Raw genomic sequence first — 19,925 nt, 5'->3', positions numbered from 1 at the left:
ACTGTGCTCGGAGCAGAAGCTTCTCTTCCTCCTGGCACTTTCCCACTGCGAGTGCTGCCGCTGTTCTTGACATCTTGTCGGAGTGCAGGGCCATGCGCCGAGGACGTCACAGTCGTCTGTGACTGGGCTGAAGCTTCTCCCGGCTCTGACAAGTATTTTTGAAAAGTCTACTGTAACGACATCCGGGCTGTCAGCTGAGATGTCTGGTGATGGAAACAGTGGGCCTCGCCAGACCCCATGCCCTCTCGTCATTTCCTAATTATGTGGCCTTCAAACACTGCCCATTTTATTCTTGCATATTCCGTTGCCCAGCAGCGCCGCTGTAGTGAAGGCCTGGTATCTCTCTGCCTGGGAGCCCGGAGCACAATGCTTCACTCCAGCCTGTGTATGTTTGCATGTATTTTTCTTGTCTTTCTGCTCTCGTCTGCTCTGCAAGTTGACAGCAGTACAACAGAAAAAGTCACTGGACTGGAGTCACAATTCCCAAACAGGAGTCTTGCCCTTGCCACTCACTTGTCACGTGACCTTTAGCACTCCACTCAGCCCCGGGGGTCTGTGGATCATAAAGTGAGAACAATAGCATTTTCTTCCCTTTTCAGTTATTGGGGTGAAATGAGAGAGTTGGCGGGACTCTGAGTGGCACCTGCATTGGTTATGGACATTCTACTTCACGTATGTTGCCCAACAAACCACCTGACACTTGATGGCTTGGAATGGCACCGCTCCTTTTAATAGCACTCATGGTTTCTGTGGGTCAGTGATTCAGAAAGAGATTGGTTGACTGGTTCTGGTTTGGTTTTCCTCATGCTATTGGTGTTAGTCTCTGGCGAGAGCCAGGACCAAACAAGACTGGAGCTGTGGACGCTGGCCCAGCATCTCATGGACTTAGGGCCTCTTCATGTGATCTTTCTGCCTAGGCCACTTTGGGCTTCCTCACAATATGGCGGCTCTAGGCAGCAAGCGTTTAAGTGACATGTGAAGGTTTTAGGTACAGGTGTCCTGGTGAGCAAAGCACATTGTGTTCCTTTTGCTGATGGCTCATTCTGTTAGCGCAAATGATCACAAAAGCCCACTCACTTTCAAGGATGAGTAGATCTCAACCCAGCTCCAAATAGGAGGAAGGTCAGAGAATTTATGAATATACTTTGTGAAACTGGGTACACTTTTTATGGACATTCAGTGTGCCCTCAGTGGTATCAGGAATTATCTGTCCTCTCTTCTGCCCCTTGCATGGAGCTTCATTCCTCAGTAGTAATGAGAGCCAACCTTGACCTCTCTCCCTTGAAGCAGACCAGACACCGTGCTGAAAACATGTACAAGATATCTCCTTTATTCCACACCACGTACCTTCCTCATGTATAGCTCAGTTAACTACTGTGAGTAGACATTACACAATTAGTCCAAGATCACACAGCCAGGACACAGTGGGGCTTGGATGTGACCTCCCTCAATGCCGGGCCCTGGAATGAGGGGATTCGATGGCTGGAGGACTCTGATGGATTGTCGGGGCTGGTGGTTTCCAGAGAGCTTGGATTCTGAGCCTGGCCTTTGCTTCCAGAATCTGTGTTGCTGGCCACTGCCCTGAACGTCTATGACCTGGGGCCTCGGACCCACACCTCTAGCTGCTAAGCCCCAGACTTTCATGTGCATCTGCAGGGCCTTGCCTCAGAAGGCTTCAGGGTGCTCAGTCATGATCTGGGAGTCACCTTCCACTTTGGGGGCTGTGCAGCCCCAGGAGGGGGTAGATTTCCTAAGCAAGAACTGTCTCTTCTTTTAAAAGGCCTTGGATTGTTCTCAGTCTCCTCCAGATTGAGCTGCATTTGTTAGCTGGGTAAGGGTTCGGCAGTTTGCTGGAGGCAGTATGTCTGGAAAACGGTCACCTCTCACTCACGTCTTCTGGGCCCCTAGCTAGCCCCCAGCATTTTGATCTACTTTAATTTTTTTTACTTCATCTTTAAGGATTTGACATACTAACTCAGTGGAGGGGCCTGCTGGCTGTCCGCCCCATCCCACCTTGCTGTTGGAAGATACTGTTATGGTGTTTGGACTCCCGTTTCATTAGCTTTCATGGGTCTTCCTTGGCCTCTTCAAGGATGTAAATCCATGGAAATGTCCTTGCTAAATGCCAGGCCCTGGAATTAGGGGATTTTGTGTCCAGAAGATGAGTCGATTGTCTGGGACAGTTATTTCTAGGGAGTCTGAGTACCATGGTAGTGTCTTATAGCACCCCTGGTGTGTATTATTTACTCACTGGCACAGCAAGAAACCTGGAACCTTACATCTTTAAACATCAAGTGCATATCACCTGTCACAGTTTCTGAAAGCAGCTTGGTGGCCACTGAGAATCTGGATCTTAATGAGGCTGCAGATGAGATGTCTAGAGGCTGTGATCTGCTGAAGGCTTGCACCTAGCTAGCTCGATGACATTGCTAGTGGCCTCTCTTCCTAGGACTGCTAGAGAGTTCTTCTGACACAGAAGCTGACTTGCCCCAGAGTAAGCTCTGTATACAGATGTGCAAAATGGCACGGTGTCTTTTACAACCCAGCTGTGGAGGCCCCCACCATTCCTCTGCTGAACTTAATTTGTCACACAGCCTGACCCCAAGGCACTGCAGGAGGCTTGAACACCAGGTGGGGAGGCTCTTTGGGTTGATCTTAGCGGCCGTATTTCTGGGCTTGTTTCCAAAGAGCCCTGCCTGTATCTGCTTATTTATTGTGGTCTAATTTTTTTTTTTTTTTTTTTTTTTAGAAAATATGTCATTGAGAACAATAGCAGCAAAGAAAGATACAACCCTCTCTTTTTAAAGATAATGAAACCTAAGCAGAGAAAAATGAAGGGTCTTGCCTCAGGTTACAAAGTTGCTGCCACAGCCCAAATGAGAATTGTAGTGTCTCATCTCCTCAATCCTGTGTCCTTTATCCTTTGATATAGAAAGAGGAAAACTGTGACATCAGCAGTTTACAAAACACGGAAATGAGAAATCTCTCTTTGAAAACCCTCGCTGCAGGATGTGAGGAATACCATCCCAGCCCCACCTGAAGGTGGAGCGGGGAGTGAGGGCAGGAGGGAGGTGATGCTCTGCTGTGAGGACTTTGAAGACCCGACCTCCACAGTGCCCTGGAGCGTACTCAGCTCTCTTCCTGGTAACAGTCGGTATTGGTGTTAATAATGGTGATTGCTAATTCGTCCCCAGCAGTCACAATGTACCAAGCTCTAAGCTCTTTGGAATCGTTTTAGGCACTCTGAATGTGATTGACACATTCAGTACCCCCTAATGAAACTGAGGTCCAGGAGTGGAGTTATGTCTTGAAACCAGGGGGAGGTTTGGCTAGGTGAGGGGAAACCCCTGGGCGATCCAGATGGATGGCACATCAGGGACCCAGAAGGCTCACTGCCTTGGCCAGTGTGATCCTTGCCAGGCCTCTTGAAAGCTGGGGCAGGGCTGCTGACGGTAGCCATGTCAGTCACATCTGCTCTCGCTCACTGTGTGCATTGGTGCCACACACTCCACCGACACACGTTAGCTCTAGTGATCGTTTTAATGAGCCCGATTGTACAGACGGGGAAGCTCAGGCTCAGCCAGGCCGCAGAGCTAGGAAGCGCGGATAGCATTGCCACGTCTCAGGGCTGGGGTGGGGCTCCCTGGTGGAGCACGCGCCTGACAAGCCCAGGGCCCTGGGTTCCATCCCCTGTACTACAAAAACAAAACAACTGCAGATTTTGTGCCTCTTTTTGTATTGTTCAGTTGTGATTTACAGAAACCCACGTCACATGAAATTCGCCAGCCTCGCCATGTTTAAGTGCGATTTGGTCGCGTTTAGCACATTCATATTGCAATGTCCTGGATCTCCAGAACTTTTATATCTTGCAAAATCGAGATTCTGTCCCCATCAAACGATGGGATGGGGACGCTCATTTCCCGCCCCCCCCCCCCGCCCCAGCCCCAGCATTCCGCTCTCTGTCGCTGTGAATCGGACGACTGTAGATGGCTGATGGGAGCATCTGTCTTTCCCTGAGTGGCTCGTTTCACTTTGCATCATGTCCTCCAGGCTCGTCTGTGTCACGCCGTGAAGATTTCCTTCCTGCGAGGCTGGCTAACGACGTCCCGTGGCGTGTGTATGCCACACCTTGTTTAGCCATTCGCCCCTCAAGGGGCACGTGCGTGGTTTGCATCTCTCAGCTGTGACTAGTGACGCTCCTGTGAGCAGAGGCAAGCACCTGTCTTGGACGCTCCCTGGTCACTTCTTTTGGAACTGCTGCTTCGCATGGTGGTTCCACTTTTCATTTTGGAAGGAGTCACCATTCAGCTTCCCAGAGCGGCTGCACCAACAGCGCCTCCTCTCCACGCTGCGGGTGCTGTTCTGCTTCCTCATCTGGAGACGCTGACTGCGAATGGATCACTAGGGACTTTGAACCAGGCAATCACCTGGCCATGTCCCTCAGGAGAAGCCAATCCTTCCACATTCCCAGGAGCCCCAGAGGGCCTGGCCTGTGCCCCACGCTGGCTCTCTCCCAGCTGTCCGGCCCGATTCCCCTCTCCAGGCAGCCCCCGTCTTTCTCCAGATCCCTGCTCTTCCCTCTGGAATGCTCTTGCCTGGGTCCCTGAGGTTCCGGCCCCCAACCCTTCAAGGTGTGTGCGCCAGGGTCACCTTTGAGGAGACAGCTTACTAGAGTATCTGATTTTAAAATACTAAAACACAGTTTCCCTGCCTATATTGTCTTCCTGGACATCATCTAGTGGCTGATATTTTACTTATGTGCATACAGGCCTCCCTCCGTATCCACCAGGAACTGACCCCCTCGTGTACACACATCCACAGCTGCTCTAGTCCTGTGTGTAAAAGTGCCATTTAGTGAATGGCTTGCACACGTCCTCCCAGCACCTTAAATCAGGTCAAGCTTCTGTATAGTACTCAAGACAATGTCAAAGCTGTGTTAGTAGCTGTTGTATTGTCTCACTTAGTGAATAATGGTAAGGACAAAGTGTCTCCATGTTCAGTGCAGACACAGTTCTAGGTTGCCGGGTGAATCTGCGGAAGCAGAATGCAGGGATGGGGCAGGTCCCTTGCACATTTTCTTGTCTCTTTGTTTAAATTGCCTCCACTATACTGGAATGTGGGCTCCTAGTGGTTGTGCTCACTGCTGTAGCCCCAGCCCCCACAATTGAGTCTGGCACATAGTAGGCACTCAGCTTTTGTTTCTGGTGGAGGGTCCAGCTGAAGTATATGGACTTTTAGGATCAGTCCTGTCCTTTAGAAGCCGCCCTCCCCACGATGGATCAGCATCAGGCTGTTTAGACAACCCGCCTGCCCTGCACAGGCTCCTGCTGAGCTAGCCCTGTAGCTCACTGGGTTTCTGATTCCCTGGGTTGTTCTTTTCTTCATACCAAGAACATCAGTCCTAATGCAGGCCAGGGCTCTGGGTGGTCAGGAATAAAGCAGACTGTGTGGAAAGTGCTGGGTGCCTCCCTCTTCCCCCGACCCCTCCATTTACTGGACTTTGGACCTCCTGTTCTCCCACTCAGCCCGCATACCATGACTCCACCTGTCCCTCACCAAACCCCTGGAGACTTGGCTTCCAAAGTTAGGAGATGTCTACTTCCACTTTCTCAGGCTTGAAGTAACCTTGTCTTTTGAATCTGTGCAATACAAAAGACAAAATCTGTATTTTGAACAAAGAAACAGACTTAGATCAGTGGTTTCCCAGAGGCTTACGGGTGGTTGTAGATGGCACATTAGCAATACAGCCTTTCTATTTTGATAGTCAGTGTGTGTGTTTTACTGCGGCAGGGTGCTGTGTTCCACTGTAGGGTTGTGAATTCAGCCCCTCTGTCTGCCACTGACTAGCTGAGCCGTGTCACCTCAGTCTTGTGATGTACCTGTTCCATGCACTTGCTGTATTTTGAATTTCGGAGCATCCTGGAGGTTAGGGAACCTGTTTGCCTGTTTCCCAAGGCCTAGGGGCACAGAATGGCGGCTAGATGAACACTGCCTTTATTACTTGGCTGAAATGAGCCAAGGGAAGTGGGTGGCTCTCCCTAGCTGGAAGGAATTGGAAGCAGATCCCTTGACCACCCCTCACACCGTCAAAATAATTCCAGCTGGCCTCTGGGGAGTTCTCACTACAGACGCCCTCCAGAGTGCTTCAGATGGAGCAGTGACTTCCCACACGTGGTCACTGGGCCAGCAGCAGCAGCCTCTGGTTGCAGAATTGTTCTCAGCCCCCACCCAAACCTCCTGAGTCAGAAGTGGGGAAGGGCCCAGCTGGTGCTCTCGCTAAGCACGTGGGTGTGTGAGAACCACTAACTGGGTGAGTTCGTCAGTGTTCCATCACTGTGACAATATGTCTGAGATCATCGACTTTTAGGGAACAAAGCCTTATGGCTCATGGTTGCAGACGCTTCAGTCCCTGGTCATCAGCCTCATTGCTTCCGGCCTGTGGGGAGGCCTATGGTGGGAGTGTGTGGCGGATCAAAGCTGCTCACCTCATGGTGGCCAGAAAGCAAAAGTAAAAGAGAGGGAAAGGGGCCAGGGATAAAGTCTACCCTCCAAGGGCACAGCCCCAACGACTTAGGTCCTCTCTCCTCTAACTGGACCCCATCTCCTGAGGTCCAGCCACCTCCCAGTTGCTCATAAAGTTTTGAATCCATCCGTGGATGAATCCACAGGTGAGCTCGGAGCCTTCATGATCCAGCACCTTCCAAAGAGACCCCACCTCTGGACACTGCTCTACTGGGGACCAATGCCTTTGAGGGGCATTCCAGATTCAAACCATATCCCTGGGTCCCCTCAACCACCCCTCGAGTAGGATGCCCCGCATTTTTCAGATGAGGAAGTTAAGTTAAACAGGAAGATGCTGTGTGCTTCCTCTTGGGTTTGTTCATTCAGCAAAGGGCAAAGAGCCGACTTTTACTCCACAGCTGACTTCCATTCCCCTGCCTAGTCCCCACTGCAGCTGGGGCTGTCTCTTTGTCTCCACCTTTCAGAAGGGACCAGGAACATATGGGGGTAATGTCACAATGAGTGCTCGTGGTTTACAGGACGAGTGCCTTGACCAATGTACTCAGACAAATAATACAAAAGACTGATCTCAGCCATTATCTCTTCCCTAGTGTGGGGAGCTAAATGCCCCCCATGGGTTACCTCCTTCATTACCCCCTAGGAGTCGCCAGCTGCTGTTCACCATCTGTGCGGTCTCCTGCCATAGCACCTCTGAGGCCCACGTTCAAGTATGTCTCCCTGGCTCTGCTGCAGCCTCCCCATCGAAATGCATAAGGGAAGAGTGCCCCAGGCCCTGTTCCTGCAGGGGAGCAAGAGCCCCGGGGTGCTGCTAATGCTGGCGCTGGCAAAGCAGTGCTGGCAGAGTGTAGGTGGCCCCTCCCAGGCCAGGGCTTGCCCTTAGCTTGGTCTGAATTTCTTTGAGGACGGTGATTAGTTTTTGGTTACCTGGATTTATGAGAAAATACCTTCTGAAGACATTTTTCCTTCTGGGGGTAGAGAACAGAGAACTTCCTTTCTCAGGTCCAGCGGAGACTAACAAGCACAGTCACCGATTCCTCCAGGCCCTGAATGTCACCTGTGGCAGGTTGCGCTGGTCTGATCACTTCAATGCCTTCTCTCCTGGAAGCTTTCCCCACGTCCTCTTGGTCTGGGATGCAGACACTGAGCTTGCTACCCTAGATGTCTCCTGCGTCTGCGCTGGAGTTCCATGGTTAGCTCTCAGTGAGCCTCTGCCCTTGACACCTGAGGATGGAGACTAAGGTACCTTTACATGCTCCAAACCCAGCACGGTCCTGGGCTCAGAGACCCCAAGAGCACTCCTGTCATGAGTCCCTCCTGCAGGTTCTAAAGTAAAGGTCTTCTCTTGACTCCGTAGCGTCAGGAATGGAACCTGGTTCACAGCTCTGACTACACCTCACCTGTGTCTTCAGGTGCAGATTGCAGAGGTTCAAGGTGTGCCGAGCAGCATGTCCTGGACTAGAGGAAGGGAGGGAAAGCTTTCAGGGTTTCCTTAGAAAGAGGCTTTGTGTCTGTTAGTCTAAGAAATTTGTGAAACTCCTTAAAGATTGTAGACAAAAGTTATAAATCTCAGCTTTACATTAGCGCCCTCCCTTTAGGGATCAGTAAACATCACTGAAGTCCTTGAAGTCCTTTGCATTCTTCCAGCCTCCAGTACAGGTGTGCTGGGGAAGGTCCTGCTGTTGGTTAGGACTGGCACCATACAGGTGGCGCACTCAGGGATGACGAGGGTTTAGTGGCAAGATGAAGGCGTGGGCAGAGCAAGGGAACCTGCCAGGGAGGTCATGCTTTCTGGAAGGAGTTGCTACATCCCCAGGGAAGGAAGAGAAGCAGCAGGATTAACAGAGCTGATAATGTCCGATAGGGCCCCTGATCTGACTTCTCAGACCCCGCTGGGGCCTCTCACTCTTCAAACTCAACCAGAAATGGAGCCAAATGGAGCCTGGTTAATTTAGTCTATTGAAGGTGGGCTCCAAGGATAGAGGATAAGTTGGAGAAGGGCAGAGTAAGGAGAGGCAGCTGAGAACACCTTCCCACCCTCCGTCTAGACTGTGGGAGATAAAGATGAGTCTGATACCTGCCATCACAAGTCCAGAGAGGAAGGCTTAGCCCGAGGGCCCCCATCACAGAATCTGACATTCAGACCCCACCTTTCTAGAGCAGGTCCTGGTCCTCAGGATCATCCTTAATCCACCATACCACGAAACTTACAACCTAGACTTCATAGCTTCAAAACCCAAAAGTGAACTCTCTACCTTTGGGAACATTCCTCCCCCTACCCCTGACCCTCTCTCTGTGTTCAATTCGACACCTGCAAATTTTCAGGCCACCCCAAACCCTTGCAAGAGTCTATTTGATGATGCTATAATCTTCTCCTTTCCTAGGTAGCAGGGCCCTGCTGCTCCAGCCCCAGATGATGAATTTATTCATAGTGGCAGGTGTATTGGATGAAACCAAAGAGATTGGAAAATTATGTAAAATGTTTGAGAATGTGCACGCTTGCACTTACATTTAATGGACCCATTTGAAAAAGTCCCTGAACCCTGAAGCCAAGACAAAGTTTGATATCTCGGAGGCAACATGTTTAAATATTTGTGATTCAGAAGAGCCTGATTCTGCATGTTTTTCCTGGTCCTCGACCCCTCCCCAGATCTGTCTCTGGGGTGAAGGCTTCTTCCTATTCATTTCCTTCATGATTTAAATGGGAGCAGTTGTACCTGCATTACAATCCTTCATCCTGAGTCTTTTGGAGATATTATCCTGAGATACATAAGGGCGCCTTCCTTGTTAGGTGGGGAAATTCAGATGTGCATAATTAGAGTGAGCAAAGGTAGCAGTAGAATCCAGAAGGATCTGAACTTCTCCCCACCCCTGTTTTCCTTCCCCTTTCTTCTTAAAAAAGGAGTGCTCTTGACCTTCTGGGCAGTACAGTTCTTTGTTGGGGGGCATCTTTATGCACTGAAGACTGTTTAGCGGCATCTGAGGTCTCTACCCACTAGGTGCCAGTAGCCCCCCCCAACCACACGTGGCACATGTTGACATGCTAGAAGGTCTCAAGGTATCTATGAATGTCAGGCAGTAGGGGCAGGAGGAGGCAGCTTCCTGCTGAGGGGCACTGCCTTCCTGTCTCCTGTGTGAGCATCAGAGACTCTAAAGTGGTGGGTTCTGGTAGCACAAAGGGCACAGGGTATATTTAAAAATCTTTTGAGTATTTCTGATGTACCAGCAGGGTTAAGGATTTCTATTCCAGAGTTCAAGTCCCAACTCTCTCACCATGTCTCCTGGTATGTGACCCTGACATGATCGTACTGTACCAGACTCACAAAAGTGTGTGCTATAACCAATTCCTAGTACCTTTTTCTCTTCTTTTCTCTCTTTCTTTCCTTCTTTCTTTCATTCTTGTTTTGTGGTCCTGGGGATCAAACTCAGGAGCATTCTACTTTGGAGGTACATACCAATTCCTTTTTAATGTATTTTGAGACAAGGTCTCACTATGTTGCTGAGGCTGGCCTGAAACTTGTGATCCTCCTGCCTCCCGAGTCTCTGGATTACAGGTGTGCACCTTTGCACCTGGGTACATATTAGCTTTTATTATGCTGACTTCTGTCTTCATCTTTCTCCTTAGTACTCATAGAGCAGAGGAGGGGGATGCAGCACCCACCTGGGAATGGGGTTTGCATCGGGTTAAGGGACAGTGGGCGGGGCTGAGGACAGGAGGGATGGTTCAGATGAGCAGCAGTAGGGTCCAGGCACGGAGGGAAAGGCAGGGCCAGGTGGGCAGAGCCACATGGAACTGTCCACGGAGGACAAAGGGCAGGCAGGTGTGGTGGGTGGCTTCTGCGAGCGTCCTACAGGTGTGGCAAGGTCATGACAATAGGATTTCTGAGCAAGTGAAGTTCTGGATGAAGCTGAAATTCAACTTCTAGTCCAGGTGGGATGAAGGTCATTGCAATCAAAGAGGTCATGGAAGTGGACTCGAGGCTGTTAGGTGATTCATCCCTGTCAGATGCATTTCCTGTGGTGGCGTCAGGAAGTGGGCTGGTAAGAAATCTGGCAACCGGGGGCCAATCTCGCAAAATCCTATCAGGGAGTGACCAGGATGTCAGGACCACGTTTTGAAGTAGCTGACCAGGAAAGGGGGGAGTCCAGAAGCCAAGCCATAGGAGCAAGAGCTGCGAGCCCTTCTGAAGAGAAGCGCCACCTATTTTAAGCTCCCTCTGACTTTAAGTTAAATTTTGGCTCTCGGCAGGAATGTCCTTCTGCAGTCCTGCCAGGAGGGGGCATGACTGGAGTGGCAGTTTGGACAGACTCCCACAGGGAAGGCTGCTCCCCAGGCAGGCCAGGATCTAGGCACACACTGTCTGTTCTTCGGGAGGCCAGATGACGTCCCCTACGGCTTGCCCTAGAGCAGAACTTCGTGAAGCCATGCCACATGTCGAAAAGGGTGATTGTCAGGAGCAGGAGGTGAACAGGAATGTTGCTGGCAGCAGGGGTAGCTGGCCTGGAGTCCCCAGCCTGGCCAGGAAGCTGTGAGCCTCTGAAGAGACGTTGCCACAATAATCCAATCAAGACACACCCGGTGACCCAGGTGCCCCCCCGGGCAGCACTGCTGCAGAGGACGTTTTGGGTATGATTGGAGCTCAATGTGCTGAGCATGGTGTCCTGCTCTTGGCACTGTTCCTCGCTCCAAGCAGTCACCCTGCAAGCCACAGATCATGCCCCTCCGTCAGCTGATGGCAGCTTCCCTGGGTTCAAGGACAGCGTAGGTGACTCGTCTGAAGCCCGTGCTCCTGTCTGCTCAGGTGAGATGAGATTAGGTCTCCCTTCAGTTCTGCCAGTCTTGAGGGGACCTGGAGATGTTTCTTGGCCCCGCTTCTGTCACTAGCTCACTGACCTCACCTAAGATCTCTCTTCAGAGATTCACAGACTCTGGGAGCCATGGCCTGTCCTCTGGACCCCTGATGGTCCACCCGTCCTGTCAGGGTGCATTTCTTTCTCCTCTGTTCTACCGTCGTCATTGTCTTTGTGCTGAGGGGCAGGGGACATGGTGTTTGCCTATTTGAACCAATCACCATTTCTCTCGTCCCCAAAATGTAATTGAAAAGAGTCTTAATGGCTTCCAAATGATGATGGCTCCATAAACCGATTAAAAAGGCTTTAATAAAACTGTCTTGCGATCCTCTGGCAGCAGCAGATGGTGCCCTTTGTTTGCTAATGATCCCAACTTTGAAGAAGGCGCTTTCGCTTCCTTGTGGTCTGCGTCCCGCGAAGGCCGTCTTCCGCCTGTCTGAGTGCTCATCCTGTGGTTTTCTCCTCCCAGACCATCCACGTCGCCATCGTCTGCGCCGGGTACAATGCCAGCCGGGACGTGGTCACCTTGGTCAAGTCCGTCCTCTTCCACAGGTAGGAGCATCCTTTACATCCTGCGGGCTGGTGCATGTCCCTGGCTGCCTGGGGGAAGGATCGAATAAGGGTAGAATGTTCACCCCTCGTTCATGCTGCCAGGAAAATACATTTTTTTCTCCCCAATCCTGGGAAGGTTATTGTGGTAGTAATGTTTCCTAGCAGCAGTTAGATGTTGCCTCGCCGTGGTTAGAATCGTAACTCTAAGGTGTAGAGGGACCTTCTAAGACACCCCAGATTAGCGCTTCAGTTGTACCAAAGCGGTAGGAAGCTCCTCCTGCCTGCCGTTCACCAGATCTCTTTTTATACATCCGTGCTGGAAGGTTATATGGCCGGCCGCATTGTGTCTTCCCAAATTCATACTTCAAAGCCCTAACCCCTGGTACCTCATAATTCAACTGTTCAGAGATAAGAAGTTAAAAAGAGGTAAATAAGTTAAATAGATCTATTTAGGCAGGCCCTAATCCAATATGACTTAGGTCTCTTAGGGAAAAGGAGATCAGGACAGAGACCCTTAGAGAGGGAAGACCACGCCCTGTGCACACCAGGGAGGGTGACCTTAAGATAGCCCTGATTTCCAGCCTGCAGGACTGCAGAAAAATAAACTTCTGTCCTTCCAGCCAGCCATCTGTGGTGTTTTCTTAAGGCAGCCCTCCTAAACTAAAGCACATTACTTTCTCTGTCCCAACTCTGGGCATTTCTGACTGTTGAGAAGTCCTGCTTTATATTAAACTGAAATCTGCTCGTGCCCACGGCTGAGAGCCATTGGCCCTAGTGGATCCAGTTATGGAGCCAGTTTAAGAATTGGTTTCTCTTGCACCTGTAAGCAGGGGTGCCTCTCCAGAGTCTTCTGTAAGTTAAACATTCGCCGTTTGCTGCCACTTTCTCACAGGACATTTCTTCTGCCCTCTCACTATTTTGGTTGATATCTAGACATGGTCCCATCCAGAATCATGTCTGCGTTTCCAGCTGGTGCCCTCAGCTCTGCATTAACTTCTTACCAAGAGTTCAGACGAAGCTCATCCACAACTGTAGCCCATAGTACAGAGGTGTATCAAATGACCAGGTCAGGGACCAGAAGGCTCGCAACAGAAGCAAATCTTGAGAAGCTCTCAGAGTTCAGAGGGTGGCCTTAAGATAGCTTTACACCTGAATCCTAACATCAGTGGCACAACCAGAGATGGGAGAAATGGTGGACCTAGACACACCAACCCCAGAAGACCCTGGGGTTCACCTTGGGTTCCTTCTCCCTCGGTGCCCCCATGGCAGGCTGTTTCCCATCATGCACTGAAGTTCTCTAGATGTCCTTCAGGTCCACCACTTTGTCTCCTGCCCACTGGGGCCGTCACAGTCCAGGTCTGCCTGTTTTCTAACTCAGAGATGTCTTCCTGCCGCTCAGGTTTCTGCCCTTCACGTCCATCTCTTCTGACACCAGAGTGCTATTTCAGACAGGCAATTGTGATCTCTTAAAATCTTCCAGTGGCTTCTCCTTGTCAAGAGGAAAGAACCGAATCTCTTTGCCGTGACACTGTGACAGTGGGGCCTGATGCTGTTCTTCCTATCACTGTTTCTCCTCTCCTTGCTTTGACTTCATGCCCCACAACTCTGACCTGCCCAAAGCTCCCTGTCCTCCCACAGGGCCCCACTGGCTGTCTCTCTTCCTGGTACTCTGTCTGTCCACTCTGTCCTTCTACTTCTCCCGCCAGACCCACAGTGGACTCTCCTCACTGTTCCCTTTGCATTACTGTGACACAATACCTGAGATACACAACTTAGAGAAAGAAAGACTTACTTTGGCTCACAGTTTCAGCTGGTGTTTGACTGGCTCCATTTTTGAGGGACTTGGTGAGGGAGAGCATCATGGTGGAATGGCATGGTGAAGCAAAACAGCTTATGGCACCTGGGACAGGTGAGAAAGAGACAGAGACAGAGACAGAGGAGATGGAGTGAGAGAGAGGCAGGGGCAGGGGTAAGACATGGCCATCTACCTCCAGATAGACCCCACCTCCCAAAGTTTCTCCCACCCTCCACGAATGGCATCAAATTACTAATGCATCAGTGGATGAATCCCCGGATGAGATCAGAGCCCCCCGCCTCGATCCAGTCACTTCCTCAAACCCCACCTCTGTACAGTGCTGCATTGGTGACGGAGCCTTCAATACATGAGGCATTGGGTGACATTCCAGATCCAAGCCATCATAACCTCTTACCGTGTAAGAGGGGTCACTTGAACAGAAAGCCCACCCACGCCCCTCAGCTGGGGTGCTGGCTCCTCTTCTACCAACTGGCAGTACCCTGGGCATTTTTCTGTCATATTTCTTACGTTGTTCGCTGTGAATCCATCCATGGTACGTGGCAGAATGTAGGGCTCACTATGCCTTCTTTTTCGGTATCCCCCGTGTCTTAGCAAACATCTGCCTTGTACTTTACACTCACTGAATGTTCACCTGTTTCCCACATGAATCTGGGGGCATCCAGTAGTAAAGAACCTCAAGATACCTTCATTCACTCAGCTAGCTGACATGCCCAGCCCCGGCTGAGTTCAGTTTCAGACTGTATTCAGAATTGCCACTGCACGGCTGAGTGACTTCCAGCAGGTCACTTAAACTCTTGAGTCCCTCCATCAGTTTTTGCAAATCAGTTTACTCTAGCTTACTGGGTTTACAACATTTACCACTCACTGCGCTCACCTGTGTGTTTCTTGTGCACCCCACCCCACAGGTGGCTATGATTAGCTGGCAGGTTAGCCACACGTCAACTTTGCTGTCCTGGGGACCTGGTGGAAGAAGGAAGCAAGAAACTTTCATAATTGTGTCAGCGAGAGACAGGGTCTCCCACCTCTCCCCCTCTCCATCCACTGGGAACTGTGATTTCAGTGGTACGCTGGAGGAGGGAAGAGGACTGTCAGGGAAGGAATGGCCAAATGGGTCTCAGCCCTTGACTTCTGGTTTTAGGAGGGATGTGCTTTCTGCAGGGCCCAGACTGCTGGGCCATTGGAGAGCCTCCTGGCTTCTGCATCCTTCGTCCACTACTTGAAACCAGCTGCCGTGTCAGCCAAGCCATGAGTTAGATGAGATGAGTGATTCTCTGCTTGTGTTTATTGCCCGTCTCCCTCACAGAGCGAAAAAACCCACTGTTCTGAAAAAGATATCTGCGTGATTATAGCTATTCAATTATGCTATTTGTCAATTATGATAAATTTTAAAGTTATGAAAACTTCCAAGGTTGTTGTCAAGTATAAATTTTGTTCCTGCTGCTTTTGCTACAAATCACATCATCCAGTAGTTGTTGAAATTGTGAAAATCCTGTTGAGCATAAACTTTCACTCCTACAGTCACTGTGCAGCACAAAGATGTTAAATTTAAAAATAACAGTGGTATTGTCAGCAGCTGCTGGCAGCAGTGACTTCCAGGCCGGCACGGGGTTTGGAGAAGAAAGCCAGTTCATGTACGTAATGAAAATTCTGCCGCTTTATGAAGGACTGCTTGATCTTCTTGAACCAAATGACCACTGAAATCCCACCAGTAAGAAGTCCTCTGTGTCTTGACATGCTGGTGATAATGAGTTGGGATATCAAGACAAAAGGACTTGGCAAAGACTTTCAGTTATGCTTGGCAAAGACAGTTATGCTCACATAACTGTCTTACTACCTTTTAAAATACAGGGTGCTCACTGTCACCAGGCATACTGCAGAAGGAAAATTGACTTGATGTAGATAACTTTTTTTCTGATATATATATATATATCAGAAAATATAAACAAGGTCAGTTTTATTTCTATTACCCAAACACAATTTTAAAAAGTGCCAGTTTCATACATTTTCTGTTATTTTTTTCATCCCTGTCTTTTGACCCTGTACATGTGTACATACACATCTGCACACTGGAATACATGTTATGCCTTCCATTTTGAATTTTACTTTTGTTCATTTTATATATATATATATATATATATATCAGAAAAAATATTCTATATATATATATTTATATATATCAGAAAAAAGGTATCTATATATGATATATATATCATACAGATGTATGATATATATACATACAGATATATGTATATATATATATATCTGTATGATATATATACATACAGATGTATGATATATATACATATCATATAGATATATGATATAGATATATGATATGTATATATATCTTTTTTTTTTTTTTTCGGTGCTGGGGATTGAAACCAGGGCCTTGTGCTTATGAAGCAAGCACTCTACCCACTGAGCTATATCCCCAGCCCTGTTGCATGTATTTTTAATCCTGTTATTATGTAACCTCTATGTTGATGAAAAAAGGTGGCTGAGAAAAATATATACCAAATATATGTGATGAAGTTTTATAAGTAGTAGAAAATGGCACAATACACGTCCATGTCACCTCCATGGAAGGATATTCAGTGAAAAGTTTGGAGAATGTCTGTAACACCAATCCCAATTGTAAATCAACCGGGAAATATTGCTGCTCTTCAAGGAAACCCTGCACTTAGCAGGCAGAGAAAAGAAATATTTATTTAGTAACTAAGCATTTACCTCCTGGGCAGGAGGGTGGATAGCTTGTAAAATTTTAATGTTTGTTTGCCAGGATGATCTACTGGCTCTCTCACTCTGCATTCCTGTTGGCAGGAAGAAAATGGTTATTTCCCTTACTTTGCATTTCAAGCAGTTTTTGTTCTTACTGGTTTAAAAAACTTTTGATGCCCCCGAAGAGCATGAAGGGAAAAGCTTATTTGTGACCAGTAAGTGCCTCTGCTTGTATCATTGCTTATGCCAGCTTACACTCTGGCAGAGAGTCTTCTAGGTGCCCAGGGAGGCATAGACGGGACTGAGAACTGGAAGCCCACCGAGGTGCTGGTTCTGCTGTCTCCCGGCAGGCACTGGGGACCCAGGCAAGTCACTGTGCTTTGGCTCATTCACCACCTGCCAGAGAGCTTTGAAGGTGGAAAGGCACTCGTGATGATCATATACCAACACTGATGTGGCGCTCCCTCTGCGTCAGGTTCTAAGTGCTGAATGCCCTTCTGCTTCCCTGAAGGGCACTTTCATAGTCTCAGGTCCAAGACATGAGGTCATGACCCAAGGTCACTCAGAGAGTGCGGACCAAGCCAGATTTGAGCCCCCTCGATCTGACTCCAGAGTCAGAGCTCTTCACCAGGGCAAAGGCATCACTTCCGTCCCAATACTTACGGCTTTAGTTTTAATCTTCAGTGTGGGTGGTACTACAGACATGGCACTCCTTACTGTGATCTTGGTAATTGTTTTTCTTCTTGTCGGACATGTGCTTTTGAGGCGCTGATTGTAGAATGCATAATGCTTTTAAAGGTTGGCTGTCTGGTTTCTGGTCAGACTGAAGAAGATAGCATGGGTAAGGGGCACCTTTGGACACTAGGAGATCTGTGCTCGTTGTCCGTGCTGCGAATGAGAGTCCCAAAAGGACTCACCGTCACAGATGAGCTGCCAAGAACAGTGCATTTGAACTTCATCTCGGCCCCAGAGGATGGATGCCACTAGCCTCACAGAGGGGCGGGTCTAGCAAGGCCTAGAAGTGTTAAGGTGTTCACGCCAGCTAGTAGGTGCAGATCCAAGGATGCCCCCGGCTCTGCTGAGCCCCACCTCCAGGCTGTTGCTGCGCAATGAAGCCTTTTGGTTTTTTCTAGAAAACCGCTCTGCTCTTCTCCCGTGGAGAGCATTACTGACTGGTCTTTGACTCTTCCCAAATGATCGAGGCCACTTGACCTCCCTCAGACCAAGGACTCAAGCTGAAAAACCCTCATCCCAGCTGCTGTGATTTTCTGAGATGAATTCTATTAAATCTCTTACGTGTCACAGCCTCACTGAGCAGTGGAGGTGCCTGCCGTCAGAGGCTCTCTTCTCCTTCAGTTGCCAGCACATCAGAAGCTTAATAATTAAAGATGATTCAGCCCCTCCGACCTTGTGTATTTTAATATCAGCAGACCCCAGATCGCCTTGTGGGGGCTCTGGCTCCTTCCCCACAACATAAGGAAGGAAAGCAGGAGAAAAACATCGCCTTTGCTTCTTCCTCACCCCATGTCTGTTGCATCCTGATCGGAACAGGGAGCCGTCGAGGAATCCAGGCGGCAGGAGCGCTGCTCATGAGGAGAGAAGTCTTCAGGCCCCACCGAAGACAAGGCTCAGCTCGCTCCCTTCCCTTTGTACTCACGTGGACTGTTGACGGAACAGGATTGATGTCTGCAGCCGCCTCTAGGATGCTGTAAACCAGGCAGCAAGGCAGGACCGACAGGACCAAGGCGGGACCAAGGACACCTCTGGTCAAGGACCTAAAGCAGCACTCCCCCAAATGCATTTATAATCAGTGACTGAAGTAAACAGCTGTTTTAGATATTCTATTTAGAAAACTAAATAGCTTTGAATCATTTATTGAGAAAATTATTCCTTCTGAATGAGTTTTTATTAACTTCAGTTGATAAAATTCACTTGGGTGTAAATACGTCCTTAATATTTGCGTAACTGGTGCTAATCTTTCTTTGAACAAAAGGGAGCTGATGTTGGAACGTGCCTGGCTCTGCCGTGACCACTATTTCTTACCCGCCTGAATTATGGAACTAAATATGAAATACGACTCAGAAAGCACACGAATGGGGAATGGAGTAATCTCCTTGGTTGCTCTCAGTCAGAACTCATGCGCTGTTCTTTTAACTGTGAATAATCTTTCTTGTCCCCAGGGACTTACCTCCCAGGGAGGAGCCTGGTCTGGACCCCTGCAGGCCCTCCCACCTGGGAAGACCATTTATTGCACTGTACACTGTACAGGCCCCTGAGCATAGAAGTCCAGCAACATCTGAACAGTTCAGGTCTGCTTTCCCTCCCAACTATGTATTTGTACACCAAAAAACTTGCTTTGTTTTTTTTGGTTACTGGGGATTGAACTCAGTTGCACTTAGCCACTAAGCCACATCCCCAGACCTTTTTATTTAATTTTATTTTTTAAATTTTGAGACAGGGTCTTGCTAAGTTGCTTTTTGAACTTGCAATTTTCCTGCCTCAGCCTCCTGAGTTGCTGTGATTATAGGTGTGCATCCCTATGCCTAGCCAAACCTTGCTCTTTTAAAAGTATAAGATCAAGCAGCATTTAGAAAATTCACTAAACTTTTGCAAACCTTTCCACAAAGCACTGAGTCTGTCTCTGTGGATTTGCCTGCTCTGGACATTCCATTTAAGTGTAATCATGTAAAAAAATAATAATCAAGTCTTTTTGACTTGATCTTTCAGTTGGCATAATGTTTTCAAGATTCATCCTTGATGTACCATGTAATTCTCTTTCTTTTTTGTTGCCCAGTACTATTCCATTGAATGAATAGCCATTATTGCCCCATGTATCCATTCACCAACTGATGGACACTTTGGTATTTTCTTCTTCTTGTCTATTTTGAATAATCTTACTAAGAATGCTTGTGTATAGTTTTTGTGTGGACAAATATTTTCATGTCTTTTGTATATTACAAGGAGATGAATTGCTAAATAACTTAGCAATGGTAACTGTGTGCTTATATATTTAATTTTTAGAAATTGCCCAACACTTTCCCCAGATAAACTACATTATTTTACAATTCCACCAATAGCAGTGACAGGTTTCCACATCTCCACATTCTGGTCAACAGTTGTTATTGTCCATCTTTTTAAAAATATTTTTTCGTTATAATGAACACAATACCTTTATTTTATTTGTTTATTTCTTACGTGGTGCTGAGGATCGAACCCAGTACCTCACATGTGCTAGGCGAGTGCTCTACCACTGAGCCACAACCCTGGCCCCTGTCCATCTTTTTAATTTAGGCCTCCTAGTGGCTATGGAATGATACCCCATTGTGGTTTGGATTTGCATTTCCCTCAGGGTTAATGATACTGAGCGTCTTCTCATGTGCTTCTTAGCCATTTGTATTTCTTCTTTGAAAAATGGTTTTTCAGTCCCTCCCTTCCATTTTTAATTATCCAGATACAGGCTTGCAGAATA

The 19,925-nt window shown here is 48.5% G+C and overlaps 1 protein-coding gene across 7 annotated transcripts in view; it reads left to right on the top strand.

The window, feature by feature from the left end:
• The window catches only part of LARGE1 (LARGE xylosyl- and glucuronyltransferase 1), a 493,033-nt gene that overhangs the window by 233,087 nt on the left and 240,021 nt on the right, over positions 1-19,925 (top strand). For all 7 annotated transcript variants that reach the window (XM_079141602.1, XM_079141604.1, XM_079141608.1 and 4 more), the window contains one exon: positions 11,840-11,922. In XM_079141602.1, the coding sequence (XP_078997728.1) occupies positions 11,840-11,922 (83 nt within the window). The remainder of the gene's footprint in view (positions 1-11,839; positions 11,923-19,925) is intronic.

Source organism: Sciurus vulgaris (assembly GCF_902686455.1).
Source record: "Sciurus vulgaris genome assembly, chromosome: 5".
Taxonomy (NCBI): domain Eukaryota; kingdom Metazoa; phylum Chordata; class Mammalia; order Rodentia; family Sciuridae; genus Sciurus; species Sciurus vulgaris.
The sequence above is the reverse complement of the archived record's forward strand: the minus strand, read 5'-3'. Positions and strand labels throughout refer to the sequence as shown.